We start from the raw sequence: 20,000 nt of genomic DNA on the forward strand, positions 1-20,000 counted from the left end.
AAACAATCCGGTATGAATGTCATACTTTTTATAGTACTCTTCGGGTCTTGTAGAAGTGAAGTGAAGCTGCAACAAGCAGGTTGGCTTTCTCTGCATCACACGTGTCAGATTGTTTTATTCAATTTTGGATGAGTCACAAATAGGAAATGCTCTTCATATTTTGGAAACTGTATTCAGACCAAACATTGCCCATTCTTTGCAAAGCAATATCTTTCACACAACCGTTCATCAACCGGTGGGGGGATATGAGAAAGGGTCGCACACAGCATTCCATATTTCTCGCTTCGCAGGCATACGTAGAAAAGGAAGACTGCAGCCAAGCAGTCGAGTGTAAACCCGAAAAAAAAGGACAAGGCAGAGTTTGCTTGGAAAACCCTAAACAGGATCATGGAACATATTTACGTGCACCTAATAGTAATTTGATATTTCAAGTTCTCTTGCTGGAGCCAGAGCCCATCTTACCTTGATGAGAGATGGAATTTGAGCCCAGAGCTCATAATTGGGTATCATTTCTGGCATAGTTTGTACTCCCATTTTATACCTTTTAATGACTATTCCACCAACAAGATATAACAAGAGTAATGTGAAAAACCTGGAAATGCAAGAAAAATAAAAACAAGAATATAACCAAATTAAAATTATGGAAAATAAGCGATAAAAAATAAAATAAGCGAAATCATTCCAGCGTTAATTAAATAGGCAAGCTTAATAACTACATCTTGACAACGAGATTGAGAAGAAACACTCTGATATCACTCTCCTCTTTTGTGTAAATTCACAGCGTCTACTATTAGGTAAAATTCCCTAAAGCTGGGAAGAAAGGTTTTTCGTAAATTGTGCTGACAACAGAACTGGTCTGGCAATGAAAGCATGACATTACCCAAAAATATTCCTGATTTTCACTGTTAAGCTAATCACTCCACTTGGATGTGCCAATTTGACATTTAGTATCATTTTTCAGGTCCAAGACATACGCTGATGAAAATGATCATACTCACACTATTAATAAAATGCTGCCTGTACTAAGGCGTTTATTACTCTCCGATTGTGGCGGAACGGGACAGCCATCGTCACATGCACACTTTGATTTGAAAGTCATTTCCTGCGAAAGATTTTAGTTGAAACTTTTAATGTCAGATACACGGGAAAATTGTAGCCTGCAAACACGCTCTGTCTTCGCCGTGGAAGAGAGAGAAGGAGAGCCTGCACGCTTCCCTTAGAAATTCGATTGCCGCCTCCCTGATATCACGCTGAGCGAGCAGTCAAACATTGATGTAAACAGTAAGCAACGCATTGTTTATTTCCAGAAGCTCATGACCTTAAAGCGTTTACCTCTGGTTCAGAGCTGGGCTTTTTTTAGTTTAAAATTTTTGATATTTCATGATGTTACGAAGCTTGCGCATTTTCCCGCTCGTAGAGCTTTGATCTTATTTGGGCATGAAATTGGTGTCCTAAAATCCCCAGCTTTGTTCCAAGGAAAAGAGTTCCAAGTTACATGCTTCAACGTCATGTGCTTCTGGTATTTCCATTTGGCCACTTCAGAAAATACAATAATACTCTTTGCTTGTCCCCCCAAATTTTGCACTGTTTCCAGTTTCTCTTGGGACTTACACTGGTTCCAAGAGAAAAAAAAAGCAATGCCTTTGAAATATGTGGCGGGGGAGGGAACAAAGAGTGACATGGTATTTTCAAAGTGGCCTGAAGTCGAGGCAGAAACTCCCAAAAATGTATGGAAGGAAGTCATCGCCGGAATATCCTAACAACTTCTGCAGATGCTGAAAAGCGTAGCTGAATATTCTGTAGGTCCAAAATGTGTTTCGTTCGTCAGGAAAAAAAAGGTTTCGATGGCGAGATTTAGCACACAAACTTGAAACGCAGTAGAGAAATACCTTTTCCCTGTCCACATCTCCACTGTGTGACTCTTCGACCACAACTGCTTCCAAATTTTGGTAAAGCGAAGCGGAGTTATCTTTTTTATTATTTATGTATTTATTTTAATAAAAAATACAGATATTACAACTACTGCATCGCACGTTACTAAACAGATACAAAAGATTACTATTCTAAAACCTACACCATTTTCTTTCAAAGGCTGCTCGAGTATTTGTGATACAGATGTGTATTTTACTAATTCCATTTTATCTCTTGTAACTAAATCTATGTAATTTGACAATTGCAATATTCTGTTTTCAAGCGTATTGGAGTATTGCGGAGTTATCTTTCAGGAGATTGAGCAATCGTTTCTCGAACGAAGAGGTTGTCCTATTTGTGACAGAAACCTAACACGGTCACATTTTGTCGCTCGCGTTGCAATTTTGGCTGCAACGGGAAACAGTTGGAAAATCCGAAGCTTTCCCGAATCCTGAGGATAACATTCCCTTCGAGTAGAGAAGCCATTGCGTTTGGTGGAAAAGACGGGACGAGGGGTGCCGGGGTCTGTGGAAAACACGAGGTGACTAAATAAACTAAATAACAAAAAAAGTGGGTCGTGGGTTCAATTCCCATCCTGGTCTGAGTCTTGCTCTGTCCTTGCGTGGACCCATTTCCCATTAGTGGGGCTAACGCTCACATGGTCCATATGGGGTAGAAAACTAGCACTTTCCATTACACTCTAATCAGTTAAGTCTATTCTAATTAGAAGGATTGACGCTGCAACACTTTATAGCTTAACAGCAATGTTATGGTACCACACCAAACACCAATTATTAATGAAAAAGATACGGTCATTTTTGTGCGTAAAAAGTTACCATGGAAACAGGAAAGCCCTACAACGACTGCATCTTGTTCAGCAATAATTGGTGTTTCACATGGTACCATAACATTGGTGTTACGTGGTAAACTGCTGTAGTGTCAATCCTTCTAATAACAAGGTCTCTTAAAAGTGTTGAAACTTGTTTGATTTTTTAGCGTTTTCATCCAATTAAAGCTATAATATATAGATTTAGCCGCCAAGCCTGAAATCGGAGCTCCCGTCTCCAAGCCCTCACTTAAAATACAAACACCAAAATAAAAACGTTCTCAATCGACTATCTCAGCCTGAGGAATGTTCTTAATACGTTCTTATAATTTTGGTTAACTTTCTCAGCCTCAACGCATTTCTTATAGAAAAGGTTCTTATACAAAAAAAGAGTGTATAGTGTTTATGGAAATAATCTTGCTTCTGTATAAAGTACAAAATTAATCGTCATTAGTGTGTACAGTTTACAGTGATCAAACACCTCTGAGCTGACAGCAGTAAACAAGTAAGCCTTGAAAACAATACCCAACAATTTTAATCAACAACTAGAACTTAAATTACGTGCACAGTAATCTCTTTCACAACATTTTCCGTTTGACTGACAATCTTTACTCTCTCTCTCTCTCTCTCTTCAGTTCAGAACAGAAAAAATCTTTACTAGCTAACAAGTAAACCTAAGGCGTTGTAAATTCTCCTACTCAACTGCAATTTCACAGTCAAACAAAGCAGCTCACAACTGGACATCCAATTCACACAAAAAGCCTATAAATGTGATTGTTGAAATATGTCAGAATCTCTGTCAATACGCAATTGCAAACGTTTTCAGGCCCTCTTCGTTTTTTTCAGCTAGTTTTACAAAATATGTGAGGTAGCGAGGCATATATTAAGGAAAACATTGTTTACGTTGATTTTCATCACGAAGCGATGAGTACAGTATCGGTTTTTCAAGCGAAATTGGTAATTGAACTGAGTGGAATGCAATTTGGTCTGAAATCATGCGTGTGATTTGAAATTACAAGTATGATTTCAGACCAATAATTGCACGCACGAAATTCAATTACCACTTTATTTAATCCATTTAGACATCACACAATAATTACTCGATCGCTAAAATAAGAATTTTAGTCAAAACCAATGGTTTTCTTTGTCTTTCTTTTTCTTGCAATTTGATTGGTCACCTTAAAATCTGATTGGTTGTTTTGTTTTAGTGTTCCTTTCTCATTGGCTGGGGAAATAATGCAAGTTAGAGCAAAAAACAGTGCAATTTGGGAATAAATCGCACTGCTGACAGCCAATCAGATTGCAAGGATCACAAGTGAATTCTAAATCAGGGGGGCAAGAACATATACACAAAATTGAGATGCAACAACACTCTTTAGCACAGTTATTTTCCGTAACAGGCTAAGTCTCCGGTATTTCCAGGAGCTAAAGATATGTTGTACTTTTTCTATTTTTCCTTCTAATTTGCTTTTATACTTGCTTCAGAATCTGTGGATTTCCAGACTCCTAAGGATTTAACTTTATTAACCCACTTAAGATTTTTTTCTGGGCAAAAAACTTTGTTGCATCCGGCCTTGGAACCTAGTCACAAAACTTCTGTTTTCTTGTTATTAAGTCGTAAACCAGAGATAGAACTAAACTGCACTAAATCTTGTAGAGCTGCTGTGAATGATTCTTTAGAGCCGTCTAGTATAATTGTAGCGTCGTCAGCAAACTGGCTGATTTTTATTTATTCGCCCTGCACCGAGATTCCTTTAATAGTCTTTTTTTGTCTAATTTTTTCGGCCGCAAGTTCCACGCAAAGAATAAAATGTAGGGAGACAAAGGGCAGCCCTGCCTGACTGCTCTCTCTATTCTGGCAACATAGCTTAATCCAATTTATAATTGATGAACCGAAGTTGAAAGATTCGATTAATCTTATATTCTCTCCAATAAAACGACCTTTAATAAAGCCAGTTTGGTCATTGTTAACTATCTTTGGGATCACAATTTTAAGACGTTTCGCAATTGCTTTTAGCTGCAATTTTTGTAGTCGGTATTTAGGAGTGTTATCGGACGCCAATTTTCAACAAGACATGTCTTTTTTGGGTATTAATTTAATTATTCCTCGTCTCTGACTAACTGAAAAGTGACTCAGCTGATAAGCATAACTGATCGAGTTTACTAAACAATCGGCTAAATTGTTCCAAAAAAACTGTATAAAAATCTGCAGGCAGGCCATCCGACCCAGGTTTAGTGCTTGTAAGCATTCCACCTTAGTTAGGGGGCCTTCATATTTTTCCTTTTCCTCAGGGTCCAAGGATTGAAGACCCGTAGCGTCAAAAAAGAGGTGGCTACTATCAAGGGAATTTGTTTTGGAGCTGTAAATGTTGCGATAAAAGGTTTCGCATTCATTCAAAATTTCATTGTCTGAAGTGATGAAATCGGTGTCGCCCAGCTTGAGTTGAGTGATTACACTGTTTTTGTAATGTCTCTTTTCTAGGATAAAAAAAACCCTTCGTATTCTTTTCACCTTCATTATGCCACCTACATTTTGATCACAAGATGGCACCTTTTGTTTTATACTCAATTATTTTCTCCAACTCTCTTGTTTTTTCATCTAACTTTCTTTGAACTGTAATGGTTTCTTTGTCCTCTTTTTTTTCTGTTTTCCATGTCCTTTTGAAGATTATTCACTAAAGACTCCAATTGTTCCGCTTCTCGCAACATTTTGGACTTTTACTTTTAGCATAGCGTATTGATTTTTCTCTAATCTTAAGTTTAATCATCTCCGACATTAGAGCGGGGTTTACGTACTTGTCCTCTTGGTATTCCAGTTTCACCTGTTCAATTGTTTCTCGTATTTGATTTATATATTCAGTTTCCTTGAGAAAAGGCGTGTTTAGCTTCCAAAATCCTTCTCCTTTTAATAGCTATCAAGGAGTGATCTGTCGTGCAGCCTGTTGAGGTATCATTGTCTTTAACATTGGACATTACACTCTGGCTCACCAGAAAAAAAATCTAGACGGCAATGAATTTCAGGGTTTCTACGGCGCAACGTATATCTACGAGCATCTTGATTTAGGACTCTCCATACATCAATTAAATCGAGTTTAGCTGCATACAGTTTAATTACTTTTAGTGCCTTTGTATGTGTTTTGGCCAGACCTCCCTTTTTTCCCCTGCCTAAACCCAGTACAAGGTTGAAATCGCCACCAATTATAATTTCTTAGCACTTAAAAATTTCCAAATGGTTAAAGATGTCCTCAAAAAAACTGCGGATTGTCCTCGTTTGGAGCGTATATGTTGGCCAATGTAATAACTTTTCTATCTAATGTGATCTCACATATAACGAACATTCCAGTCCAAAGGAAAAATTGTTGTTAAATAGGATAGCTACTCCTGCACTGGCACTATTGCAACGATTAAAAAGAGCTCTATAGCCCTATTCGGCTAACCAAATCGATACTGATTTTTCTGAAGTATGCGTTTCTTGTAGAAAATAAATTGAAAAGCCCGGCTTTGCTCTAAGCCAATTGAAAATGTCTCTCCTCTTTTGACAATTTCCTAAACCTCGTACGTTGAGAGACGCAATATTAAGGTCGGTCATTAATTAAAGGGTTTCAAGTCAATTATCCCTGTTTTTTGAAAAATGTGCAATCGAAAGGGACAAAGTGGCAGTCTTAGGCCCGTTTCAAACGTCGAACTTTTCATGTGCCGAATCTAATGCAAATGAGAAAATCTATTATTTTCGCTCATTTGCATTAGATTCGGCACATGAAAAGTTCGACGTTTGAAACGGGCCTTAGATACCTTAGGATGGAAACCAGCCAAAAACACACACACAAACAAGAACAATACACCTAAATCGTATATGCATCTGTCATGTTTTTTGCTGCAAACGTTGTCTCCAGGGGAAAAAAGAGCCTCAATAGAGCATTTGCATTCTTTCTGTTAGGTGATCTATATGGTAAACAAAAACAGCGGACTACAACGTGCATTTAAGGACGTTCACGCGAAAATCTTCCTGCGGTGAGATTTTCTTCATTTCTCGCCTAGAGTTAGGTCATAAAGTACTTACTCCAAAAATGAAAAAAAAATGGGGGTCACCGACTTTGTTTCGGAGAAAATGGCAGTGGAAAAATGCCTTAATTTCGAGAAATCGGTCATAATAGCGAGATGTAGGCTCATCTGCTCATCCATCGAAAATCATAAAAATAAACTGTTGGAGTGAAAGTTTCCGTGCATAGGTTTTTAGGAGTGAGATTTTTAGATAATTGTATGCCGCTAGGAATGTGGTAAACAGTAGAGTTCATCCTCGACGAGCGTTTTCGTAAGCTCTATCCGTTGGAACCACTACCGGAATTCGATGGCACGAGGAAGGAAAATGTTAAAAAAAGATAGCTTCTTACGGTGAGAATTTTTTCATTTCATCCTATTTTGTAGATAGCAAGTAAAGTAAGTGATTCATGATTAAAAAAATAGGGGTCACCGATGATCTGAACGAGTAAAAGCGATGTGATTTTGCAAAGCTCTTGGAAAAGTTCGTTTGTCACGCTTTTGCGTGACCTGTCGGGCAAGGACTGGAACCCAAGAGAGGATCGATCGTTGAAGAGATGAGAGGTTTTTACCGAAAAAAAAAAACCTTTCTCGAGCATAGCAACGAAGTTTTAAGCAGGGGTCATCTTCATTTGGTTGGTGTTTTGTATAATATCTCTCCATTGCTGTCATGCTCATCCTCTGGAGTGTGTTTTTTGTGAAATTCAATCGCTGATTGTTTCCACGCAGGTCCGCAATATTCAAGCGGACGAGGACGAAAATACTGATCAATTTTCAAGAAAGTAAAGGAAAAGAACTTTAAAAACATGCATTCACGTTGAACTTAAGTTCGTAGGGTAATAAAAACATTAAAAAGAAACAGCCCCATTAAATTTACGCAACGGTTCGTCCTCGAGTTTTCCAAACTTGCAGCCACTAGTCTACTCGATCAGCTACCTTTTCGCCAGAGCTTTTCCATCCTCCCGCTCACTTCTCTTTGAATTTTGATGATGATTCGGAAATAAATGTGCCATTCTTTTGCCGGCCTGGATTTTTTTCCTCGGCGTTTTTGTCGCCATGTTATTTTAACTGATGCTTGAAAAATCTGTGTGAAAGTCAAGTAGACTAGTGCACGACTGATAAAACCTCGCGAATATCATTCGTGCAGTAGTCTACTTGACTTTCATAAATATTTTAAATCAATTTTGACTGATCACGATGTTCTCTGATCTAACGCTGTGCAAGACTTATCGTCCACGGTTTTTGCAAAGGTTTTAAAACCTCAACTTCTCTAATGCTCGAAGTAATGCGTGACATATTACAGTCGCGTTACCTGCGCAGTAACGTTGCGCACAAACAATTAGCGCGAACGTCCTTAAACGTAAACTAAAGCGAATACTCGAGAAACGTAGATTAAACAAAATGACAATTTGGCGGAATAAGAAAGAAGCGTGCATATACAAAACATGAAACACACACAAATGCGTAGATAAAAAAGCTAAATTACTTTGGAACTTTTCCCCCCTTCTACTCACCAACCCTTCCCTGATCTTCTCGAGTACCTCGATCCTACCCCACCCTTCCTTCAGAAATCTATCCCCCATTTAATGCCCACTCCCTCTACACAACACTACTACTCACAGACATTGCATATTTCTCAACACCCGTTTGTATACATTCGAAACGTCAGCTTTCAAATTTCTTTACAGTGATCAATTTACCATTTCAACTCAATTCTCACTTCCCCACTGACAGAGCACTACAGTTTCTTTAAAAGCTTAACCCCTTTATCCTACATGTGAAAGACTGCTTTACTTCCACCAACAATGAGCCAATATTCTTAACCGAAAAACCAAGACAACAGTTGTTTTAGACTAAACACTGCAAATAAGAGATTACTCCAATCACTACGATGCGTGCCAATCCCTTACCTAGAGTACAGTGTCTGACACTTGCAGACCGCAGACTAACCGTAAACGATAACCGTTTTAAAATGGGTGCTTAGACTTAAATACTGCTCCTCAGCGCTATTTGAAATGGGTACTTTATAGACTTAAACACTGTTTATCAACGCTATTTGTAGGCAGTCTGAGTAGTCATACACCTCCTGAAATGCTAACTGTTTCAAATAAACTTGTAAATCAAATTGAGAGCTTAACCCTCATCACCAAGCCGAGAATTTAACCTTAGCTAAACACACATAAATAATTATTATTTTCTTTGATAGCATCAGAGACAAATAACAAGTTTAAAAAACTTGACAGTTTAATAACAGTTTAAAAAACTTAAATTGGTTTGGGAAAAAATGAACGATTCAAATCAAAAACAAAATTAAACCACAATATACCCTCCTAAAGCGGATTGATAGGGTATGAAAATCCAAAGATACCAACCTAAGGGTGCATTTTTTATTTTTTCGGAAAATCCAAAAACGGATTTGTGATCTCGGATCAATGGATTCTTCAGCGTCTAAAAAAAAGCAAAATCCGAAGAAGGATTACTTTCCATGACAACTCAAGCAAACAAACCCAGAGTTGCGTGCAACTGCGTGCAAAAAAAGCGGTTATTTTTGTGGTTTGTTTTGGAGAAATTCTTCAACGAAAATGCCACCAGGAAAAAAAACATCACAATCGATAAAAAGAAATGACGAAAAACATGCGTACTAAGGTACAAATCGATTACAGAGGATATAATTGCAGTTTACTTTTTTAGCTGTAGGAAGCACTGCATAAAGAGCCAAATATTCGGGCCCGAATTCGCTCGAATACGGATCGGCGCACGCCACGTATAACGGAATTTTCTGACGTATTCGATTACGGCCGACTCGAAACACACCTGGAATATTCTATTAGAATCCGGCCTGTTTTACCGTATTCAACTTGAATACTCGTGAATGACTCGAAGTGTTCGATAAACCGTACGGAGCACGCTTTGGTAGATTTATGTTACATGAGATTTTCTTCGAAGAAACAGTGATCATTTATGACTCGAACATTTTCGAATACTCTCAGTTGTTCCAGAGTTTGCGACTGGAACACCAGATGCACGACGCCACTTCTGACGTGAACGTTCCAGAATACTGATGGTTACGTCAAGTATGCTCTGATTTTCGAGAATCGCACGCTATGAATACGATAGTTGTCACATTTTTCACAGTCGAAGATGTATCGTGTCGTCAAGAACGGGATTTTATACAGGTAATATACACTAACGTGAAGTACAGTCAGACAACACGCTACGTGTTCCGAAGCGTGCGCCTGAGACACGAGTCTCATGCGAAATATGAAACGTGTTTATATTCGAACACTGACGCATAGATGAGGTTTTAAAAGGTATTCTAAACGACACACATCAAGTGTTCTGTGGTTTTTCGACTGGGAAACGAGAGTCATGTGAAGTATGAAACATGTTCATGTTCGGATACTGGCGCATTCGTGAAGCTGTTGTGTTATGAAAAGAGCATAATGCAGCATTTGAGATGCAAAGACTAAAAAACACTATAACATTTTGTATGCAACCTTTAGAACTACTGCAGATGCTGCTATGTTATGAAAAAGCATTATGAACCATTTAAGAGGCTAAGTCTAAAAAACCCTATAACATTTTGATGCAACCTTCAGAACTACTGTAGATGCTGCTATGTTATGAAAAAGCACTATGTACCATTTGGGAGGCTAAGTCTAAAAAACACTAACATTTTGTATGCAAACTTTAAAACTTAGGGTATTCTCTCACCAGTATTTTCAACTGTTTAAAACTTAGGGTATTCTCTCACCAGTATTTTCAACATGAACTACATGAACTCATGTTTAGAGTAAAGCATGAGCTATGTCCAGACTACATCCAAGTGTTATTCCAGAAAAATAATAGCTCGTACAATCTAAGGAACTCCGATTTCATAATACTTACAATCCTGGTCAAAACTGTTGGCACAATTCCCGCTTCCCCCCTCCCACCAATTAAAATGTTGATTTTCACGGTCTCCGAAATCAAGATCCGTTCATCTATCGCTCGCATGTTTCAACATTAGGGAGCTTAAGATGCGGACGTTTTCGCGGTGACGGCGACGTGACAGCCCAGGTGGACTGGGCCAGAGGTTGCCGTTCTCGCGCCAAAATTAATTTGCTTAAGATTCTCATGACGGCGTCCGAGACTTCGTCGAGTACATCGGCTGTACTTTCTGAGATTCAATCGCTTTTGTTTGTAACATGGCCGCATTTGAAGATTTTCGACAACTTCTCATTCTTTACTACGACGATAATTTGATCAACGATGAAGATTTCGTTCTCCTTTACGACATGTTTCCGTCGAGAAATCCAAGTTTTCCTTACTACGAGTACGCTTGCTTTGACCTGAACAACATGAGTGAGGCAGAGTGTAAGGCCGAATTTAGGTTTGAGAAAAAAGACCTTCCGACTCTGGCAGAAGCCTTGCAGATCCCACCTACCTTCAAACTACGCCAGGGAAGCATAGTAAGTGGAATGGAAGGCCTTTGCATACTCCTAAGACGGCTCGCCTATCCTTGTAGATTTGGCGACATGGTACCTCGTTTCGGCAAACCAGTACCGGTGCTATCCATGGTCACAAATCATGTGATTGATTATATTTACACCATCCATGGACATCGCATAACCCGGTGGAATGACGCACTGCTTAACCCACCTGCATTGGATACTTATGCTCGATCAGTTCACACTAAAGGGGCTGCTCTCCAGAACTGTTTTGGCTTTGTTGATGGCACTGTGAGACCTATAGCCAGACCAGACGAGCACCAGAGGATGATGTATAATGGTCATAAACGGGTGCACGCCATTAAATTCCAATCTGTTGCCTTACCGAATGGATTGATCGCAAACCTTTACGGCCCCGTAGGTAAAGATCTTTTTAACTTGCTCTTATTTATAACTAAATGTCAGGTTTATGAAAATAGCAACTCAAACGGAAAAGGTACAAACATGGTTTCGGAGGGTAGTTGTTTCCCCCTTCAAGTGTCTGTTTTATAGTATAATCTACGACAAACGCCTGTAGTGATCAGGGCAATGAAAGGTTGATCTCATGACACCATTTTACAGAAGCGTTGCATGATGAAAAACAATGATATTCCATGAAACAAACCTAATACTTTTAACTTCTTCTTCCAGAGGGCAAAAGGCATGATGCAGGTATGCTGGCAGAATCTGGTCTCTTGCATGACTTGGAACGCCATGCATTTTCGACAGGGGGTCAGCCTCTATGCATATATGGGGATCCTGCATATCCCCTCAGGGTTCACGTGCAAGGACCATTCAAAGGTGCTGCTCTCACACCTCAGATGGAGATGTTCAATGGATCCATGAGCTCTGTTCGAGTGTCAGTGGAGTGGCTATTTGGAGACATTTTAAACTATTTTAAATTCCTTGATTTTAAAAAGAACCTAAAAGTTGGCTTAAGTAATATTGGTAAAACATATGTCGTATGTGCTCTCATGCGAAATGCCCTAACATGCCTATAAGGTAATCAAACCTCAGAATTTTTTGAATTAGACCCCCCAAGCCTCCAGGAGTATTTCAGGTGACCTAAAACATTCGCTATATTTATTCGGTTACTGCCTGGTCACACAACTGGTCAACACTTTCCTCCCAGAATCAGCCCTGGGGGGTGGGGGGAGGGGGTGGTGGTACTTTAGGATTTTTTGTGGCGGAGTGTCCTGCTGGGACCCTGGAATCCTTAATCTATACCAGAGCTAGTTCAGCTGAATTTTGCTACCTTCTACTAGACTTAACTTCCCAAAATCCCTTTGCCACTATCCTAGAGTAGCTTTTCGGCTAAGTTGCGTAAATTCAAACTTGTCGATTTGATTTTTAGTTTTAGTGGCAATTCCTGGTTTCCCTAATCTAGACTAAAACCTCCCCGCCCACCCCACCCTCCCTGCTTTGGGAAACAGCACAACCTATAAAAGATCATACATTGTATTATACAAAGCAGACATATTGTTCCACAAAAAATGAAAGCAGTTGTTACTATGGCATCCACTTATACGACAAATGGCATGCCATTTAGTTCAATGCTCAGTTGTTCAAAAGTCAGATAGTGTTATCCAGCACATAAATCACTATAACGATTTCTTTAGAGGAGGAGCACTTTCCGCCATTTGAACAACTGGGCCCAGTTTAATGCTGATAAAGGCAAGTACTTTCAAAGTTGAGGCATCTCTAATATCAAGTTTAACAAGGTATACATTGTTTACACAAATGTAAGTATTGAAGAAATCAACCTTTTCACAATACAATAATTTTTGTCAGTTCAAAAAATCAAATCAAATTTATATTTTGCAAGGTAGTCAGGGCTTTCAATAATCACTTGACTCAATTTAATATATGACATATTTTCATAGCCTGTATTCTGATAGGGTAATCACCTGATTGACACATGCATAATACAGCTAAATTCAAACTGGATCAATGAAACTAAAAAAAAATGTGATTATGATAATGATAACTCAACAATCAACTACCACTCTAGCAGAAATGGAGTTAAAAGAACAGTTGAATGCAAAATTATGTCACTAACAAGAGAAAAATTACAATGGTGCCATAGTTGAAAAAGAGAAGTTGCAATAAAAAAATGTTAACGCTTTTCCTTGGGAGCCAACCTCTCAATCAAAGCTAACATAGCCTGTGATTGCTGCTGCTGCTGGTTTAACATAGACTGCATAAACTGTAGTGTTTGCTGTTGGTTTCTTTGCTGCTGTCTATGCTGTTCTTCTTGTTGTTGCTGAATAATCTTTAGCATATCTTGCTGCATTTTTGTTTGCTGCTCTGATATACGAGATCCTCTTGCCTCTTCCTGCTTTCTTATTTCAATTTCTTCTCTTTTTAATGCCATCTCTTCTTCTGATTTCTTTTGCAAGTATCCAATAGCATCTCCTGTACTTTTCCTGCTTTTCTTTGCTGGAACCACTCCATTTGTTTTCTCCACTCGTTTTTGAGTTTCTCCCATGGTTTCCATTGCCTTGTACCGCATTTCTTCAGCAGTTGCCTTCTCTTTCTGAAGGCTTTGCTTTTTGTTGCCAGTCGAAGGCTTATTTTTAGCTTCTTCCTCTTTTTCACACAGCTCCTCCAGCAGAGTATCTATCTCTTGTATTTCTGGACTAATACCACTTGCTCTTTCTTCTTCCCTATTTTTTGCTTTGAATTTGGACATTAGAAGATTGAGCCTATCTCTCAACGACCTTTTGTTCACATTGAATTTGCATTGGGTGAGGTTATTGAGTCTTGTGGCAATCTCATCCCACAATTTTCCTCTCTCCGGGCTCCCCTTTCTGGTTTCAAAAAGATCTGATCCCCTGACCTCTCTCAAGAATAATGTATCATGTTGATTTGTCCACTCCATTGTGCTGAAAGAGGGAATTAAAGTTTATTTTAGCACTTTATTTAAAAAACGGTGGAAACAGTAGTTTTCCTCTTCCAGACTGAGTCCTTGTATTGATTTATTGAATATTTGCTGGATGAAATTGTTCTGTTTAATACGCACTGTACGTATCCACATAAATTATTGCTCTAGATTCACAGCACTTCATCGAAGAAATATTTCCAAGTGTGGTTATACAAGCCTTAAGAGCACATTTACATATCGATGAGCTATGTAGTGGATTTGTTGGCTAAGTGTGAAAAAATTCAAAACAAAATATTTATCTCTGCACTTTTTAGCAGCCTCCAGAACTCCAAAATTCTTTATCGCCTCAGAAAATTCGGATTCAATATGTTACTAAGAAATAAAAAAATGTATTGGAGTCAGTAAAATATATTATATATATAATCGTTTTACAAGAAAGAATTCGTTGAACGTAACAGCTTATTTATCTTTACAGACTTACTTAGATTGTTTTGTCTTCACTGAACTAGCTTCAGAGTCTTCGGTCATTTTCCTGAGTTTTATCTGTGAAGAGAGCACAAAAAGCCGCTAGAGTTACTTGGCACATCCCCAGGTGGGTTGTGCTAATAAAGAAACTGAAAAAAAAGCAAGGAATGAAGAATACAAGAAAGAAATACCGGTATAAATACTCACGTTTTCACTGCGACGGCAAAATCCCCAAACTGACGTCGCCGACGTGAGGGCGACGGCGGGAATGTTGGAAATCGCATGCGCAGTTAAACTCGCCCCAATCCTAATCGGTCTTTACGTCGCCGTCGCGTCGAAAACGTCCTTATCTTAAGCTCCCTATTGTCTAGGGGAAAGGGGCCGCGAAAAAGGCAGCGAAAGAAGAACATAAGTTGTTCACACAACGATGGAGGCATGTACAGTACATTCTCTACTTTTCGCCCAAAATTTGACAAGCGTCCCGAGGTCTTTTGACCTGGATTGTCTGAAACTGAGTTTCATCGAACAAAACTGGAAACCGTATCATATACGTCCTCAAAATAGTGAACAATTTGCAACATTAAGTTAAAAACTGTTTTACTGTAGTAAAATCGAGACTCGTTCCCAGACTCCGCGCAGTTAACTTTTCGAGCTGCAAAATCATTCGACTTTGCTAAGAAGAACTCGACTCCTCCTCAAAAGCTGAAAAACAACAAATCGCGAAGACAAAAAAATAGTACAAGGGAAAAGGGAAAGAGCCACATTCATGCCTCTGTAGATTTTAGTTCGCCAAATTTCCTGCGCGTCATCTTGCTGATACTAATAACTGTCATACAAACCGAATTGTCCGTGCGTGACCTAAGCCGTTGTTGACAACCGCAACAGTTCTCACTCACATAAAACACATTTTCTGGTTGTGCTTTTGATGTAGCCACCAGAATATATGGCGTGTTGTGTTATACAAACTTTCGCTTAAGGTAATTCTCTTGAAATTGTTCTACTATCAAACTTTTTTGGAAACTTGGCATAATTAACATTCACGATATAAACATTAAAAAATGCAATAAAAAAATGGGGTCACTGTGCTTGTTTACGTGTCAGCAGGCTCTTAAAATGGGGTATTTTTACTGCTTTCGCGTCTTGGTTACTTCAAAGACACAAATTTTATTTTGAAAATAAATCTTCTTTTATTTACATATGCAGCATTGCTTCATTTACGCTGTCTTTGATTCCCTGGTTGTGAGAATAGCGCACTTTTTGGGACAGTTCCGCGGTTAGCTTGAAGTCCTCGCCTTGGGTAAAATACACCCAGTACGGAACTGTTTGTCTCGGTCTCAAAGTGAGTCTTGGTGCTCAACTATTGTAAGGGAAATCAGTTTCATTTGCATAGGAATACGCAACTCATGTCCATTTGAATGGTTGTGCAACAGGACTCGCTTTGAAATTGAGGCATGCAGCAACTCGGAAATGGACTATTAGCAGAAACCCATAAGGGCTGGAACGTGTAACGGCCCCTTATGTGCTGGGAAACAAGCTTCTGGATATTCAATTTGCTAAGTACCATATTTGGCACAACAAGAGCGAGGGGTTTCCAAATATGGTACTTAGCACTGAAACATTCAACCAAACAGTTCGCACTGAATATTCGGAAAGGGTGAACGCGCGTTACACGTTTCAACCCTTATGGGTTTCTGCTATTAGTTTACTAGCTTATGTAAACTACATGTAGATACACATTACACGTTAATATAGGTTATTATTATTATTATTATTATTGTGCAATAAAACTATCTGTATGCACAGTGTCAGAAATCAACACAGGTCGCATAGCGTAGCCTGTGAGCTAAGCGAAACTTAAAATAATAAATAAATAAATACATAAATAAAATCATAATCTAGGTGTCTAAAACTTATGCCGATAACTGTCCATGGCTAATCTATCAATCTTGATATTAACATCATCATGTTACTACTTTGAAAGTTCTTGCAATATTGAGCGTCGCCGATAAAACGGCCTTCTGCAGTCTCTCTAAGACGTGGGTAGTCTTTCGCCCAGTCTTTCGCCGAGTAGTCTTTCGTGAGTAGTCTTTCGATACCTTTCCAATTATTATTATTATTATTATTATTATTATTATTATTACTATTATCCGTTTTTGGATTTCCCTAAAAAACGTAAAATCCATTTTGGGATTCATGAATCCGTTTTCGAATTTTCCCAAAAAAACCACTCTTAAATAGCGTATGAGGGATTTCCGTTTTTTAAAAATTGTAATCCCGCAATGACCTTCGACTTAACCTCGGTAAATTTCAACCAATCGGAATATCAAAAAAGCCTCACACGGTTTTGACAATAAACGCCTTGTGAATGACATCATACAGAGGTCTCCCCTTTGCATTAGAATTCGATACCCGATAAATTCGATCACAGAGACATCGGTCGCACAGAGCTCTAGGGCCCAGTTCTTTCTCCAGTTAGATAAAATGAAAAAGAAAATGAATGTATTTACCGGAAAGTGAGTGTAATTTATGGCTGCTGCGCCTAACAAAGAGCGTTAAAAAGAACTTTTGCAAAGGACACACGTGAAGGTCTACCGTAACCTTACATGATTAAACCTTCATTTAGCTAAGTTAAATACATAGCATTCAAATTATTAATTCAACATGTAAGAGTAATATTAAGAATGTGTATTTTATGATGATTGTACCGCAACCTGATTGAATTTTTACAGTGTTCAAATAAGCGATTGATTGATTGATTGATTTATTGATTGATGCATCTCATTAATTCGACATCTACGAACCCCAAAATCCGACTTTTTTCACCAATTAGAATTTCAATCCAGCCTATCATAAATCTCCACTTTTAACCAAAACACCTGCGATATATCAGCGCACAGTATTACTGAACTTACATACATAGTGAGGCTCTTGTATGTGTGTTTCTGCGACACCACTTGTTTTTCCCGGATATTCCTCCGCCTCACAAACAAGGGTGATTGTAAAGAATCTGCAAAACAAAATGAACCGAGAATTAAAATAGGTTTGAGGTAATCCTGCAGTAGTGTCTTTTAAGCTGACCAATGGCATGGATATATCTTCTGTATCACTTGTGCGTGTTTGGCCACGATGCCAACAGAGCAGGGCTGGCGCAGTGGTGAAAGCACTCGTCTTCCCGGACCAATGTGGCCTAGGAACGATTCCCGGATTCGACGGCACATGTGGATTGAAATCGTTGGTTCTCTGCTCTACTCAGAAAGGTTTTTCTTCGGGTATTCCGGTTTCCCTTCTCCTCAAACTGAAAAACCAACAGTTGATTTGACTTGTTCTGATTTCAGTTGATTTATAGTCTCCCCAATTAGTAGAGCACGCGTGCTCGGCTAAATGACCTTGAGACTTAAATAAAGTTGTTATTATTATTATTATTATTATTATTATTATTATTATTATTATTATTATTATTATTATTATTATTATTATTATTATTGCAATTTTACTATTACTATGACGACACCTAATCAGCCGTTAAGTTCGTTATTCTTGGTGCCGAACTGGACTACCGCTGGGGATGAGAATGTTTAGGTGGTTTATGTTCATTGGGGCAACAACCTTTGCAATGAATATCGCACCAAAGATTTCATCCTCTCAGCAAGGAAGAAATACGGTTTACGAGGAAAGGGGAGTTTCTTTAGGAAGAGACTTAAGGATTTACACACCTTTGAACGTCTGAAGTGTATGGTTTATAAATTATGCTTGTGCTTCCATCACTGTTTACTTGGAATTTCGATACCGTATCCGCGCATGGGTAGGTACTTTGAGAAACTGATTCAGTATTATATTGGCACACCTTGGTGAGAAAACAAGTAAAACAGTACACTTGACACTTAGTGCGATTTCAATAAGACTGAATTTTAGGCAAGTATAAAGCATACAAAAGTAACTCACTGAAAGAAAGCACGTTTTGACGTTGGGAGAGATAAATTATAGACCTGAACCCAGTTATGGATTAATGGAAACTTCAAATTCCAGACTATCACAGGTCAAAGGAAAGTTTTCCCAAGACTCTGAAGGCTGGTTTACACTGCGACATAAGCATAAGCATAACGAAGTTCGCACATGTTGCATAAGCATAAGAAAAGTGACATACGCAAGCGCAGTTAGCTCCAGAAAAAACAAGCTGGAGAATGGGACGTGCAACGTTTCCAAAATGACGGAAGAAGAAGAAATTCTCCTCCTACTATACTCCTTCTGCTTCATAGAAGAAGACGACGGCGAAAAGACAGGGAACAAGAAAAAAGAGGAAAGAATAAGGAGACTCGGGAACTGCAACCAGCGGATGGTGATTTGGCAGGGATAATTGCCAACCGCCCCAGCATGCCAAGTTTCTCGTAAAAGAAAACAGTACCTTCGGACGCCATCTTAGGCACTATTAACTTAAATATCCGTTGGCATCAAAAACAGCTGACACCTCGGTTTTATGCTTATGTTTATGTTGCACCCGGTTTACATAGTCATAGCCTGTTCCAGGCTCCCAGATAGTTGGGAAAGAAAAAAAAATGCGTGCGAAAATGAGTGGGGGCTTGGGGTTGTTTTCGTTTTCGCGACTATCTGGGAGCCTGGAACAGGCTAACACAGTTATAAACGTGACGTAAGCATAAGCATAAGCATAAGAAAATGGAACGATTCCTTTTTCTAATGCTTATGTTTATGCTTATGACTTAAACTTTTGTTTCCCTTCAGCATAAAGTTACATTTTTAAGACTTTTTAAGATTCGGCTTGTAATCACGGATTATTGTCAATGAATTTTGAAACTGAACTGAGCCAGAGAAAAAAATAGCAAATGTTTTCTGACATAATGAAGTTTATAAATCTAAATCGCCCCAAAAATAATACAAAAAATTGGCTTGAATTTGATACAGCTTCCGTTACTAGAAACAGAAATTTCACTCCTTCATGTTCCGAAGTTGCAACAAGGAGAATACAGGGGAGACTATCTAAGGTAAGAAACAGAAATGGTAATGTATAGCATTCAAGTAAACCGTTAAGTCTCCAAGTAATATTCTCGACACCATTCGCGTTTTTCATGCCTGGGACAGTATTTCGGCAGGCTATAAAACCGGCCTTCTTCAAGTAAAATATATAAGAATTCCAGAAATCCGTAAAATACTTTCTAAGCGCAGTGTTTTCTCGAAAACTATTTCGATTTGAATGCTCTTGAATGCCGACCAACGCCAAAAAACAGCTCAGAAATAAAATTAATTTTTACTTGACGTCTTACCTTAATGATTCGATTTAACGCCTTCCTTCCGATAAGCGCCCCCTTCCGAATAAGCGCCCCCATTCTTATAAGCTCCCCTATTTTGAGAAGCGCCCCTATTCTAATATTATTACAGCGCCTTCAGAGTACGT

The 20,000-nt window shown here is 38.7% G+C and overlaps 3 protein-coding genes across 3 annotated transcripts in view; 1 reads left to right on the forward strand and 2 right to left on the reverse strand.

The window, feature by feature from the left end:
* Nucleotides 1–20,000, reverse strand: part of LOC138051045 (uncharacterized) — a 53,994-nt gene that overhangs the window by 1,195 nt on the left and 32,799 nt on the right. The window contains exons 3-6 of the mRNA XM_068897236.1: nt 18,307–18,437; nt 17,510–17,600; nt 999–1,102; nt 463–592 (exon numbers count right to left, since the gene is read on the reverse strand). Coding sequence (XP_068753337.1) covers nt 463–592; nt 999–1,102; nt 17,510–17,600; nt 18,307–18,437 — 456 coding nt within the window. The remainder of the gene's footprint in view (nt 1–462; nt 593–998; nt 1,103–17,509; nt 17,601–18,306; nt 18,438–20,000) is intronic.
* On the forward strand, nt 10,963–12,576 carry LOC138050943 (uncharacterized). Its single transcript, XM_068897189.1, has 2 exons — nt 10,963–11,626; nt 11,896–12,576. The coding sequence occupies exons 1-2, from the start codon at nt 10,963–10,965 to the stop codon at nt 12,243–12,245; spliced, it is 1,014 nt and encodes a 337-aa protein (XP_068753290.1). The 3' UTR covers nt 12,246–12,576.
* LOC138051139 (golgin subfamily A member 6-like protein 2) lies at nt 13,013–14,852 on the reverse strand. The gene is made up of 3 exons (XM_068897331.1): nt 14,801–14,852; nt 14,610–14,671; nt 13,013–14,129 (listed from the first exon to the last, which is right to left on the reverse strand). Exons 2-3 carry the CDS (start codon nt 14,654–14,656, stop codon nt 13,361–13,363), a joined length of 816 nt encoding a protein of 271 aa, XP_068753432.1. The 5' UTR covers nt 14,657–14,671; nt 14,801–14,852; the 3' UTR covers nt 13,013–13,360.

Source organism: Montipora capricornis, chromosome 1, assembly GCF_036669925.1.
Source record: "Montipora capricornis isolate CH-2021 chromosome 1, ASM3666992v2, whole genome shotgun sequence".
NCBI lineage: Eukaryota > Metazoa > Cnidaria > Anthozoa > Scleractinia > Acroporidae > Montipora > Montipora capricornis.